Source organism: Diadema antillarum, unplaced genomic scaffold, assembly GCF_040938485.1.
Source record: "Diadema antillarum isolate AM-2024a unplaced genomic scaffold, OU_Dant_1.0 scf00000113, whole genome shotgun sequence".
NCBI lineage: Eukaryota > Metazoa > Echinodermata > Echinoidea > Diadematoida > Diadematidae > Diadema > Diadema antillarum.
Genome location: NW_027271002.1, coordinates 783,214 through 797,880, shown reverse-complemented (window position 1 = coordinate 797,880; position 14,667 = coordinate 783,214). Strand labels below are relative to the sequence as shown.

At 38.5% G+C, this 14,667-nt stretch overlaps 1 protein-coding gene across 1 annotated transcript; it reads right to left on the bottom strand.

Moving 5' to 3' along the window:
* Positions 1–256: 256 nt before the first annotated feature.
* On the bottom strand, positions 257–12,497 carry LOC139719687 (retinoblastoma-binding protein 5-like). The gene is made up of 14 exons (XM_071631085.1): positions 12,421–12,497; positions 11,578–11,603; positions 10,553–10,725; positions 9,498–9,638; positions 8,230–8,317; positions 7,426–7,497; positions 6,295–6,404; positions 5,399–5,571; positions 4,756–4,928; positions 3,981–4,098; positions 2,507–2,576; positions 1,967–2,063; positions 969–1,092; positions 257–387 (listed from the first exon to the last, which is right to left on the bottom strand). The coding sequence occupies exons 1-14, from the start codon at positions 12,437–12,439 to the stop codon at positions 257–259; spliced, it is 1,515 nt and encodes a 504-aa protein (XP_071487186.1). The 5' UTR covers positions 12,440–12,497.
* Between the last annotated feature and the right edge of the window lie 2,170 nt (positions 12,498–14,667).

Genomic DNA, 14,667 nt, shown 5'->3' with positions numbered 1-14,667 from the left:
GTGACTGGTGTCCACGTCCAGACTCAGTTTGTTTTCTGGTTTCAGTGATGGTTTCTATTCAGCGGGCTTTTCATGTTTCAGGAGCATGTTACACTAGAACAGAGTCTGTTCCTGAAGACTATAGCCATAGACAAGGACTGTTTAATGGACCGATCCCACCTCACTCTCAGCCAATCAGAGGGCTCTATCCCACCTCACTCTCAGCCAATCAGAGAGCTCAATCCCATCTCACTCTCAGCCAATCAGAGAGCTGATTTTAATCCGAGTCATCCCTGTATCGTGACCGTCGGTGTTTTGTGCTGCGTCCTTCCTTGGCCTTTCCTGTACTATTCGTCTTCTTGCGTGACTTGCCTTCATTTCTGGAACCTCCTAACAAGGGATGGGTTTCTAGCATACATAAAAACAAAACAACAAAATACAATGGTTACATCTTCCATAAAAGTCTATGTTTACTTTTCATGATATTTAATTTGAAGAGAAATCAACTACAGTAGTCTAAAATGGGATGCAAGACACTCTAGATCATGTCAACAAACAAAATGACACTCAGATATACAGAAGGTTATGTCAGCTGCAGTATACCAGCACATATATTGGTTTGAGGGACTGCCATGATCATGACATTATTTTTCTTTGAACTATCATAATGGTATTAACGTAATTTCCAGTCTTCAAATCCTAACACACTTTTCGTTTCTAATTAAACATAATATACTATATAACATACACAATTACACAGAATATTTGTATTACATAATTCTACACAAGGTTTCCTTATACACAAGACTTTGTAAGAGAAACGTGGAGTATACCTCTGGGAATTTCTTCTATTTGCACCAAAGCTTTGGAAGCCTGCTCCTTGCATGACAAGAAATGTAACACATGAAGAGATGGTCAAAGTTTGGAGGATCAGAGTTTATGGGGTCAAAGTTCATGGGGTCAAAGTTTATAGGGTCAAAGTTTCTTACCATCTGTTGGAGCTCCTTTCAAGCTGATGTCATGAGTTTTCAACTTGCGTTTCCTTGGAGACACCAGAGATGGTTCCTGGGGGGCGGGGCGTTTTGGAGCTTCTGTTGGGGGAGGCTCGTCAGTCTGAATGGACGGAGTTAGAACAAAACTAAAAGTCATATCTGACTACAGTGAGTCTACAAGGAATGCAGGTATTCAATATGAAAAGTATCATAACAGATGAAAACTGGCAGAAGATACAACAGTATTTCAAAGGGAGTCCATGGATTACATAAATTTTGACTGAATAGATGTTAATGACATACATAGCATATGTTAACAGACACTGAATATAATGCATGTTGGCACATGCATATGCAACATATGCATATTTTGTGTTTGCTTTAGTCCATGGAATAAACTTTAAAAAATGGATTAGATTTGAATTCAGGCTGATAAGTTTACATCAATACCAACAATCTTTATAGAATCAAAGCACATGAAAACGAGGCACTAATATCACCATTAGGAACTACTTAAGCGAAATCCTCATTTATTTCTTTTGTCACTTCCAAGAACATAAAAATTGTTTATCCAAAAAAAAAAAAAAAATAAAGATATATTTCTACCACATTTCAGAATATAAATTCCACTGAAGGCTCCCTAAAGAGCAAAATTTAGCATTTACTGTAACTACCACTAACCAACAGTCATAGTGTATGTTCAGTGGAAAAATACACAGTAAACAGAACTAAAATGCTGCAGATTTCTTTGCAAACATAAGATGGAATGTGTCCTGGTAGTGACCAGCTATCCTGACATGTTGACTAAAGGGAAAAATGCTGAATAATACCGGTTTTTGGAAAAATAAAAAAGCATTTCAATACCAATATAACAATGAACCAATGCTCTCTTACATGCACTAGGTGATTAGTTAAAACTGTCTACTGCCCTCTTTGTCAATGATCATTAAGTTTACAGCATCTCATCAATTTGGTCCAATGTCTAGCTAACTTACTGGATCAGTGTTAGGGCCCCAGGTATCCTCCGTGTCCTCAACATCCGGTGCTGTTGGTAGGTAGAGGAGAACATCCTTAGGTTCCTCCTCCTCATCACTGACATAAAAATGTTAAACACAAACCAAAATTCAACTGGATCAGTCTAATCTCACAGTAGGTTTACTTTTGCTCTATACTATTTTTTTAAACTACTTTTTTAACCCCTTTATGACGAGTCCCAAGTATGCTCAGGCAAATGTCTGTGGGAAATGCGTGTTGTAGCAAAATCAGTCCATCCTTAATGGATTAATGAAGGATGCTAAAGCAGTGAAAGAGATGATATACTTGTCTAAGAAAAGAAAACATAATGTCTAAATTGAGTATATTTTGTTCTCCATGGTAACAACTTTTTTAATCATTCACAAATTAGAGTGATTAAACTTTTTTTTTTAGGATGAATGGGAAAATTGAAGCAGGATGGACTGAGTCTTTTCACTATCAAAAAATACAGATTGATTATTCAATCAATCTTTCATGGTGATAATGTATTATTCTCTTACCTGCTGATGAATGCCGCTATGGGTTCGACGGATGTCACATCCACCTCCTCATCTTCTACATTGTTGATTTCTGTGGCAGACAGTGGGTAGGAATCACAGAGGTTAAACATACACTGCCTATAGAGGGCGGACTATGTAATATGTTTGTGATCACTAGGAAGGTCGGAGTGCCCTACTCAGTAATGGCGGACTTCTCTCTGCGCGCTCACAGAACAATTGTACAGGGTGTATGGCTAGTAAGCATTCTACCACCTACTTAACCTTTTGAGTAAGAATGCACTGATGTTTCATGGTTGGCAAGATACAAGTGTATAATCTGAAAATGTAAGAAGGTACTGTTTACCATTGGAAGCAGTGATTTCAAAAATGTTTGAGTTATCACATTTGGTGCATATGTGTAGGTCAGGTGTATCACAAAATATCCTACCATAAAAAATTTTTGAAATAAAGACTGGAATGTATTAAAGGAGATATCACCATTCTTCTCATTAAACCATAACTGTAGACAGTTTAGTCTGGAAACAATTCTATTATAACTATTATTCACATTTTGTATATTTAACAGCGCTTAACATTTATTATACTGATTAACTTTTTTATGCTAGTTGTTTCTAACCCTAACTCATATTTTACAAGCATTTTGAAGTGCTAAAGCTGGGATTTTGTTTCATCTGCAGTGAAGTCTCAAGCACTTCATCTACATTAGTACCATAGATTCTCAACATGGAAGAGGCTTTATATCATCTTGAAATATCATTCCCATGAGGAAAAAGGCATGTTATTCATTTCAAATATTTCCATAAATGCAGAAATGAAAATACTGGAATATGTCCACTGTAGACTACATGTTCCTCTTTCTCCCATGCGATCAACAGAGAAGAGATTCTAACTACCAGCAGCAGAATGGTGTACATCTTTCACTTAACCTGTTGAGGATGAGATGATTTTGTGATAACTCACATTTCTCACAGACACCTGCCTGAGTATACTTGAGACTAGTCTTCAACCGGTTAAAACATAAACTTGGTAGAGAAACTGACCCTAGTCTGTCAGCTCTCTGGGCACTCTAAGGGTCAGGGGTCATGGGCAATTACCCCAGACCCTTCACCTGACCCTAACGCTAATCCTAAACCTAATCCTAACCCTAACCCAAACTCTGACCCTAAAACCTAACCCTTACCCTAAACATTACTCTAACCATATCACTAACAAGTATTTAGCCCGGGGGGAGGGGGGGGGGGGAGCATAAATTGCCCTAATATGAGGGTTAGGATCATGTCAAAAGGGTTTCAGATCTCTTCTGGACAGTGTTTCATGAAACTTGTCAGTCACTGACAACTGTTTTAAGCTACTAAAATTCTTGCATCTGATTTGCTGGGAGCAAATTTGTCAGTGAAAATCACTGATGGAACACTTGATCAAATGTCCCCAGATTTCAGTCTAAATGAAGTGAAAACTGACGTCATCCCCTCACCTGTCGGATCCTCCACCGACTTGTCCTCATCCTCGACGTCGAACTCACTCTCCCTCTCCTCATACTCCACGTTCTCATCGAGCTCCTTGAAGTCTGGTGCGTAGGCGCTCCAGTTTTCCTGAGATGTGTCATGGAGAAAACATCAGTGAGGGAACGGTGCTGACACAGAGAGCATTGAGAATCATTTCTTAAAGGACAAGTTCACCTATATGTGTGTTGATTGAGTGAAAGAACAATATTAATAAAACACATCAGTTTAAAGTTTGAGGAAAATAGGACAACCTGTTCAAAACTTATAAATTTTTGAAGTTTCAGTGTTGCCATCATTGGATGAGAAGACTACTAGAATTTGTGATGTCACATGTGTAGAATGATATGGCGAAAATATAAAGAAAATTCAACATATTTTCACTTTTCATGCATAGTAAAAGAGCACTTATGCCTGTTTCAGAAGGCAACTGGCATAATTTCACTCTGAACATGACATCAAAAACTCACCCATTAAGAATAAACATCAAGGTATCTTCAGACTCGATACATCTGACCTCACAAACGATGTTAAGTCTACTCAGACTCAGTCTAGTACATAGGACATTGTATACAGGAAAGTCGTAAATCGTTGCAATACGTCATTACACATGGATTTTTCACAAAGGGGTGCAAGAATTCATCATTCAATTCACTTCACTTCAATGCAATTCAGAGGTTATCTTTAATATCACACAAATTTCATTACATACAATCATTATGATACTTGGTGATGAACATTACTTACAACTTGATTCTGAGCCCACACTGAAACCACACCACTTGAGACAGAGGCTATGATTGGTCGAACAGGATGCCAGACAACGTCCAATAGGAGCTCTCCTCTTGTCCCATGCAGGATTTTGACCAGGGAACCAAATTTCTTTTCCCACAGATACAGAGCATGCTGTTTGGCCGAACCTTGGATTATTTGAATAAAGAAAGAACATTGGATCAATAAATGTCTTCAGTTTTGCTGCCAATATGCTACACAAACTCATTCAATACCGAACTATGAAATGACTCTTTAGGAGTTTGTGTATACAAATATATCTGGTGTATATTCATTTAACAGAACAATGCTTGACAAAATTCACAAGTGTGCAAGAATATTGATTGGAGCTTGACATGAAAATAGATTACTGGTGCAATAAATCTCAAGTAATGTGCAGTTTATCTTTTTCATTCATTTCATTTTTCATACTGCATACTTTATTCTGCCAGTGAACACTGACTCAGCACTGTGTGATGTCCATAGGCATGCATGTGATGTACACAACACTTGAAAATTGGTCATTTTATCACGAAAGAAAGAAGTGTGTGACTGTTTTGTAATATTGTTGTTACGTCTGGCACTGAAGATACAGAGCAGTGGGTCTCCCGAATCTCACCTCCAACGATGTACTCGCCATCCCCAGAGAAGCAGCATTTCTTCCATGGTGTTCTGTTCACCAAATCCTGCAGCTTTTGGATCGGTTCTGGTTCACCATTCTTACCACAGGCTAGCACCTCCCCACTCTCATACACCCTGATGATACGATCTGCTGAGTTCACTAGGAAACAACTGTGGGTAAAGCGGAGGGAAATGAGTTTCCATAATGCTGCTCAAGAACATTTCAAACCTTACAATGAAAATAAGGTTGAAAGGGAGTACATGTACTGTATTAGGATTTATTACAGCTACACATTATATCTTCATATTCAAAGTTTGATGACCTCAAATCCATGCTGCAATTATGGTAACTGGGACATTTTGCCCACAGCATAGAAGTATCCTGAGGGCATACATGAATAGCAATACTAGTAGCAAATGGTGTCACTGAATTATCTACAACATTCAGACAAGTTATGGTGTTTGTTTGTCATTTTCCATCTGAGAAGATGGCTGGATAGCCCATATTCAGCTACGTTAAGCTGGTCTTCCATGGGGTCCAGTTGGATGTGAGGCGGGACCACTTCACCGGGTTAAACACCCTGCTCTTTGCGATGAATGAATGAAGCGGGATCTTTTACGTGCACGAGTTGTGACTCTCTCACACACGGGACCTCCATTTTATGTCCTATCCGAGGACCAGGGTGTTATGCCTCTTGCTAGAGGGGATGGTCTGATTACACACAATATTGCTCAGTCCAGACTCGGGTTCGAACCCGAGTCAGTTAGGTCGGAGGCAGACGCGTTACAGACTCAGCCAACTCACCGCTAGTTATGAGCAGTTGAGTGTGCCTCATTTCATCACAGGGAGGATATTAAAGGAGATAGTCATAATCAGATCAACTCTTTACTCACTTTCCTCTACGGGCAAACTCAATGGACTTGATAGCTGTAGTGTTACTGGTTCCTGTAGTAACCTTGAAGGAAGCAACCAGCTTACGAGTTTCAGAGTGAATCACAATCACCTGCAGAAAAAGACAAATATTGGGACAATAACAAAAAGACTTTAACCCGTTGAGGACGGTTTGATATTGCTACAAGGCGCATTTCCCACAAACACCTGCCCGAGTATACTCGGGACTCGTCCTCAACGGGTTAAATAAAGAACAATACGTCACAAACATTGAAATAATGACAGGATAGAATCTTTTCACTAATAGAGTATATGCCCATCAAACCTTGTTTTAATGATGGTCGATCGTCATCCCTAATGGTACGTACACTCCGGAACGACCGAAGTTTGTGCATGCAATTGCGCAATGCCAGACTAACGAGTGGGACAATGCTGCCACCGACACACGTGTGTGTGTGTGTACGAATCATACACAAACATTGTCACCGCGAGCTGTGGTGATTGGAGGAGAGATGCCAGAAGATGCGTGGCTCTTTCGGCCTCTCTTCATGGGCATGCGCACTGAGAGTTTGCGTCCATTCGGAAGCTCTCGTGGCTCGCTCGGACAGCCATTTTGGATCAGGAGATTTGTAGCACAGAACTCTTGTAGTCTAGCATGTTGTTCGCTGACCCAATGAGCCAATGCTATTCTCATTCGGGGTCACTACATTTGATACAGAATGGGGGAGGCAGCATGTTGCGTTCGTCTCCGTGCCGCACAAACCACTCGCCACGATTGTGTGTCTTTAATGTATGTGTGTGCTTGTTTTTCTTTAATCAAGAGCACGTCTTGGCTGACAGATAGAAAGCTGTAATACCAAGGCATTTAAACAAAACAAAATGAAACAAAAACAGTGAAGAGTCTGTCAAGATTCTGATTCATGTTCAGAGGATATTTTACAATTTCCATGGTTATATCCTGATATGCAAAACTCCTGATTTATTATCATTTGCAAATATACTGAAGAAAACTTCTGAAAAAAAAAGTACTTTTCTATAATAACAACAAGAGAAAGGAAAGCTTGCATCCTGCATGAGTGACAGAGAAGAAAAAATCTCAATCTGACAAGAAGATTACAGAGAAACACACCCACCTTTCCTTTGGCATTTCCAGCATAGACATGCTCTCCTTTCCGATCAAATGATGCAACTATGGTGGTGTCAAACTGGAAAGAGTAATGACAGAGAGAAATAAAATGTCATAATGAACGAAAATATCTAATATCTTAGGAATAAGCATAGCCCACTATGTAATCAGTACAGGTATATTTAGGGTCATTCAGAATAAAACATTTGTTTGAAAGTCATTCAAAGTGAAAAAAGAAATTGAGTCAGAAAAATGATACATTAAAATCAGTCTTCCACATGGACTTGCTTGTATGATATATCATTGACTGTCAGCACTTTCCTTCTTTAATAAATATAATTCAAGAGGAGTTCAAAGTTTATTTGGTGAAAATTGGTTTTGGAATGGCTGAGACATCCAAAACAAAGTAAAACAAAGCGATCATAATAAAAGGTGGGTTCCACCGTTTAATAGGATTGCCTGTTTTGGATATCTCAGCCATTTCATGACCAATTTGCATCAAATAAACACTGAATTCCTCTTCGAATTACATGCTCTTTCATATTTCACAAGAGGTTTCTCACTATCTCACCCAAAAATGTTAGAAACCTGAAGTTATGCCTCTACCAAAACTATACGATCCCTTTAATGTATGCACCATGAGACAATACAATCTTCCTTTATAGCAAACTTAACATCATGCTCTGTATACAGAGCAACATTTTTGTGTTCACAAACTGTCTCCACACCACCTTTACTCAGATCTATATCTTGACTTTGAAACATGAGACCCTGAGTGTGTGAGTCACATGACAGGAATGGGGAAACTCACATCATCATCCAGAGGTACCACGTTGTACGATCCGTCAAGATCCAGCAACACAGGGGCGTACTTGAGAGGGCACACCAGGGCCTTGCTCCTGTAAACCAACACCAACACAAACACTGAGTCTTTGCTTCAGACCATGGACATACACAAAGTCTAGGATAGACAGACTTTGTGTAATAGTTTTAGGTACACACACAACTTACGGGTGCCTCATGCTGTGTTAAAGCTTGAAAACAATCTCAGTCTTCTATAGATATCACTTTGAAAGAAAAAAATAAAATACATTTAGCACAAACATTGAATACCTTAGCAATAAAATGTATAGTGAACCGTAACTAGGTGAGCTAATGTTTCTGTCCTTCTCACAGGGAAACTACACAGCTTGTTTACATGGTATCACATATTAGCAGACAATACTTATTACCTCCAACTATCCCTGGGACCAAGCATACAGTAGTACAGACCATCCAACCTCTCTGACTGAAAAATAGGGATGATTTGGCTCAAAAGTAGGAAAGAAAGAGCAGTTCCCACATGAGTGTGTAGTAAAATTATCCAGAAAAATATAAACATCCTGTTAAAACAAGAGCTGGGAATGGTCAAAATTCAGATTCTTTCCTCCAAATTCAGTATGGTTGGGAGGTCTGGTAGTATTAAAGAGAGTGGACACGGATCACACTAAATATCAATCATGTGTGAGTGGACAGTATACAAATGACGCACAGGTCTGAGTGCGTCAGTCGGAATTGTGTGCATAAGGTAACTATGGAATACTTAACCCACGAGGCGAAGCCGAGTGGGTTTAGGCTAAATTCCATAGTTACCGCATGCACACTATATTCCGACTGACGCACGAAAAGACAGGTGCGTCATCTGATTTATAGAATGGGTAATTTTCTTGTCAAAAACCCATTTTTCTATCGCGTTACCCGATGACAAAATTACTGGATGCATTTCCTTTTGGCTTGCCGTAAATGAGCATGCATCAGTTTTTACTGGACGCACGGCCAGCCGTGCATCAGTTTTTACTGGACGCATGGCCAACCTGAGTGCGCGAACGCTTGCTTTAGTGCGCGAACCTTTGTTACAAGTACGCGTACTCTTGCTAAAGTGCGCGATAACATGTTTACCACTGTGACTCAGCGTGCGGCCAGTAAAAATCAACACATAGCTCTCGACCAATCAGATCGCAGGATTCTCGCTACCCATTCTATAATTCGTGCAAATGTACGGATATCTGAAACTCTTAATGATACGAGGCCAAGACTTACTGATTTCTTGGGTGGAATTGAACTCTCAGGACCGGTGAAGGAAAGCGATGTCTCTGTTCACAGTCCCCTGTGGAGACATCCCAGACTGAGACCATGTTGTCTGTTGACGCACTCAGTAACTTGTGTCCATTTCTACTCCAGCTACATAGACAGATCAGATGGGTAGGACATGGGTCACTGTGACCAACACGTGATAAACAATTAAAGCTTTGGGTATAATTATTGATATACAGATAATGAATGTTTATGAGTGCTATGGACAGAGTATTTCATGAGGTGAAAGATGACACATTTCACCATATGAAATATTCTGTCCCAAGCACGAATGAAAAACATTTATTATTTGTTTTATATAACACCTTAAAATAGATCCTTGTCATTTGATGTTTTATGAATTTGGAAAAAAAACAGAATGTGCGGGATCTGACGAGATCGAGAGAATGCTCACTGAGCACTATACGCCATCACGCTGCATGCATACTGCTCTCAGCAAACGTGCAATGAGGCAAAGCGTATGGATCCAAAATTGCACAGTAAATGGAGCCATAATTGCACGAATGATGACGTCATGGTGAAGTGGGACAAATGATCAATATCAAACAACCAATCAAATGACAAGGATCTATTTAAGCGTTATATGATCGCTAATAATTTGCATGCAACCTCTTGTTTGAATAGTTACAAATGTTGTGTTACAAGTTCATTATTTTGGTCTATAGTTAAAACAAGCATAGTGGTCAAATAGGAGAGAAAATACAATACAATATAGGTACCCATACTTAAGTAGTGCTCTTACGAATGGACATGTATCATAGTGCTTTACAAAATGATATCAAGCTTACATTGAGGGAGTTACAGGGAAAATTATTATGAAAATAGCACAAGAACAAATTATGTGATGAACAAAAAATGTGATGAATACACAACTTCCCATTTAGCATTAACACCCATCTTTTAACCTGTCCCAAACTGAATTCTGAAATCCCCATAGACTTAATACACAGGCCACCAGGTTCCTGTAGGAGACGGGTTAATGCAGAGAGATATTGACATACCTCAATGAGCAGACAGGGTGAACGTGGGCACTGATGATCTTAGCAATACCCCTGGTCAAGAAATCCCAGACCACCACACGTCCATCATTGCACCCTACGGCCAGGAGAGTGCCTCGCTTGTTAAAGGCACAGGTCAGCGCCATGCTGATGGAATCCAAGGTCCCATCGCTCTCCTGGTCACAAAAAGATCATCATTAGGTTATGCACTGTCTCATGCATCAGTCATTATCCACCTAACTCACATCAATTGGTAAAGTGTACTTTGTGTTCAATGACAGGCCATTAGTACTCACGTGTTTGAATTTAATCTTGTATATGTGCTAAAGTTTTCAAAGACTGTGATGGGTAGATGCACATCAATAGCTGAGTAATAATGCACCAATTTGTGACAAATTCATGGTAAGACTTCATTCACATGCCCATTGGTGCTTCCTTACACACATGCAGCCTTGAAAAGCAACCAAATCCATTAAAAAGCCACTCCATTTAAAAAAAGCCCACATCATCAAATACAATGCAATTGTGAGCTGACCAGACTTATTGGAACAGTTACAACAGTCTTGAAAATGTATAATCAGAGTGTTCATGAAACAATTCCTGAATGTCCAGTGTGTACATTTTAGGCGATAAATGGCAAACAAAACCATTTATGTTGTCTTGTGTTTAAATCATTTTTATCCATTCAGCCAGGAAACATTGATTAATGACATGTTGGTGACAGAAAACAAAAATAGAAAAATGAAAAGAAAAAGAAATTAACCACGACAGGAGAGCGAGAGACGGAGAGAAAGGAAGAGTGAGTCTGAGAGAGCCAATACACATCTTATTTATGTAATTTCTTTTTCTAAGTATCTGTACATGTACACCACACAAGACCTGCCAAATAGTATGACTATTTATACACTTGATGGCGGACTGTACTTATCAAGAAGAAGAAGGAGAAGAAGAAGAAGAAGAAGAAGAAGGAGGAGGAGAAGAAGAAGAAGAAGAAGAAGAAGAAGAAGAAGAAAATTACTAATTCTTACCTCTGGGAAGTTTTGCCCAAAGGATTCTGTAGAAAGAAAAAAAAAAACACAATTAAACAAAAAGTAATTGTAAGTTGGCCAGACTTGGCAGCTAACTTATAAAACAGTATACCACTTGATGAGGGTAGTACTGCCTTGGGAAAGAGCAGCTACATTAAATTGCAGTAGGGGGTCCAGCGGCTCTCTAGCTGTAAAGCTCAACTGAGTAAATTACTTTAGCCTACGGTGCGATGGGCCCAGGGCATTAGAATATTATCATGATGTTTAATAGGCACTACCACTGTACTAACCCTGGCGCGGGGCGGGCTCAGGGGTAGCTGTAACCCCGGCGCGGGGCGCTGTAACTTAGTACGGGTTGGGGTCGCTGGTGCGGTTACCACTGTACCAGAAGTAAGAACTAAAACTTTAGCTCAGATCATCATAATCTGATCTTGGTTGTGAGTTGGATGACACCCAGCCATGCACAAGAGCAAAACAAGCTGTTGTGCTAGATCCTACTACTCTAGGCCATAATTGTGTTTGGAAACACAATTTTGCTCGAATATTATTATTGAACACGTAAAATGTGACTCTTCGTCTTTTCCTCAGTTTAAAAGCAATAACTGACGACATTTTGATTTGTATGTAAATTTCCCGCCACAGTTCATATCCAATCATACAATTCGCAGGCACTGTAATTTCAACTAACACGAAAGTATACGAGTGGGACAACGATAAACATTTTACATTAGATAGAACCGATATGTTGCCAAAGTCGTGAGCTACATAGCTTAAATATCCCTTAAAATAAACTATCATTCACCAGTATGTTAAACACACACACGAATTCACGAATAATCATACCTAAGAGCTCAAGATTCATGTCGACTGAACATAGAGTTCAATACTATCAACTGCAGCAGTAGGGCCTCCGTCGCGGCGGTACTTTCTTTCCAATCTTTAACGTGAGCTCCTACATCACATGCGATTGGGATCTGACAAGGGATTTGAGAAACGGGTCGTTGACCTCACTGAGATTAATACAGCTAGCTGTACCACAAGAAGCCCTTTAGCTTAAATGATCTCTATTCTCTGAGCAAAACTCCGGTACTTATTAGGCTTACAAATTATGTTACATTTGAAAAACACAGATAATGCAAACAACGGAACCAGAATCATGGACATGGTGTTTTGACTGTGAAATCTCAAATAAAAATGAATATAAGCCGATCGAGAGACAACTATGAAAAAACGTTGAGAATCATAATTCAGTTCATTTCAATTTAATTCATTTAAATTAAATTAAATTCAATTCAATTCAATTCAATTCAATTCAATTCAATTCAACTCAATTCAATTCAATTCAGTTCTATTCAATTTTATTCAATTCAATTTAATTCATTTCGATTCAATTCTATTCAATATAATTCAATTCAATTCAAGTTTTATTTCATTTTTCGAAAAGAACATAGACATTTAACTTTCTTTGGTAACAGAGAAAACGGTTTCATTAGCAAAACAAAGTAAACTGATAATTATAAGAGTGTAAAAGGGAACTGCTTTCAATACAGTGGTCAAGTAGGCATATTGCACAAAACTAGTTTATTTCACTAGAAAGGAATGAGTTCATAACAGTCCAGATTGCTAATTGCTATGACGGTAACTCGAATACAGCCCTGTTGCTGTAGGGCCTACATATCGCACGGCGTCTGGTCAGGCTACATAAATATTATGACATTTGTGTCGTCCTTAATTGTTGCAATCCTGAAAATTGATTTCATTTCATAAGCTGGTATATTGAAGAGGTAGGTAGGCCTAATTCAGATATTTGATCCTCAGAATACAAGTTGAAATATAACTGGAAGCCTCCTCATGATGGAGGGGGAATCAATACTATGCAGCATAAGCAAAAACAAAAACATAAACAAAAACCAAAAAGCTTAGCCACATTTTCAAGTGGTTAGACCCTAGATGTATTCCTATGTATTATGGAAAAAATAGATAAAGTAGAGAGGGGTGCCCTCTTACATTAAATTATACACTTAAAAGAAAAAAGAGAGAGAATACTCTCTCTTTCAATACTAGAAATAAACAATGTTATGTTTTACCATTTTATCGTCTGAAAATCAGTCAGTCTAGCTCAATAAAGTACAAAGGGGCTAATTGTGGAATTTGTTAAACACGAAACTGAAAACTGTTAACACATTGAATCTTTTTATGACTCAATATAAGCAGCTTTTTCTTAATCTGTATCATATAAATTATGAAAATTGTGCAATTCCCATACAAACCTTTGACAATTATCCTGCTTGTTTGTTTTGTTTTGATTGCATTGTTTCATATTGTATTAGTTCAGTCCTTGTTTTGTTTCCTTTTTCCTGTTTCCTGTTTCTATCATAATGTATTGTTGATTTTGTAACGGCCTCTAATTCAAGTTCTGTTTTAAGTACATTTTGATATGTATAGGCCTATCAAAACTATGATTTTTAACCATATTGTAAAGGAAATCTCCATTTCCAAGCCCTGGGCTTTTGCGTGATTTCCTCCTTTGACTCACAAATCTATGTAAATATTTTATGTGATTTTATGAAATGAATAAATTGAATTGAATTGAAATTGAAAAAAAAAACAACATGACGGGAAAATGAACCGCATGCCGACAGTGTATACATGGACATGCATTATAGTTCGGTTTATCTTTATACACACTGTGAACACATCGGTGTTAGATTTCACACCGTGGGTGTTAAATTTAACACCGATCAAGTTTTAATAGAGGACCACACCCACAGGTGTAGAAAATGTATTGTGATGGTGTTGAAAAGTGTTCACCTGGCACTTTGTGGTGTTAATTTGACAATGTATCTGGTGATATTTTGACACTGTGCTGGTGTTAATTCAATAATGACACCGCATGGTGTTGATTTGATATTGCTAGTGTTAATGTCAATGGTATAACACCCGTCCAGCTTCAATAGGAGACCACACCAACCGGTGTTACTGTGGTATAAATGTGTTTACATATTTTTTTTTTCAAAAATCGAGTACTTTATCGGAAAATTCTTGATCGTCTTATTGAAGTTCAAAATCAACAAGAAGTGCAGTTACTAA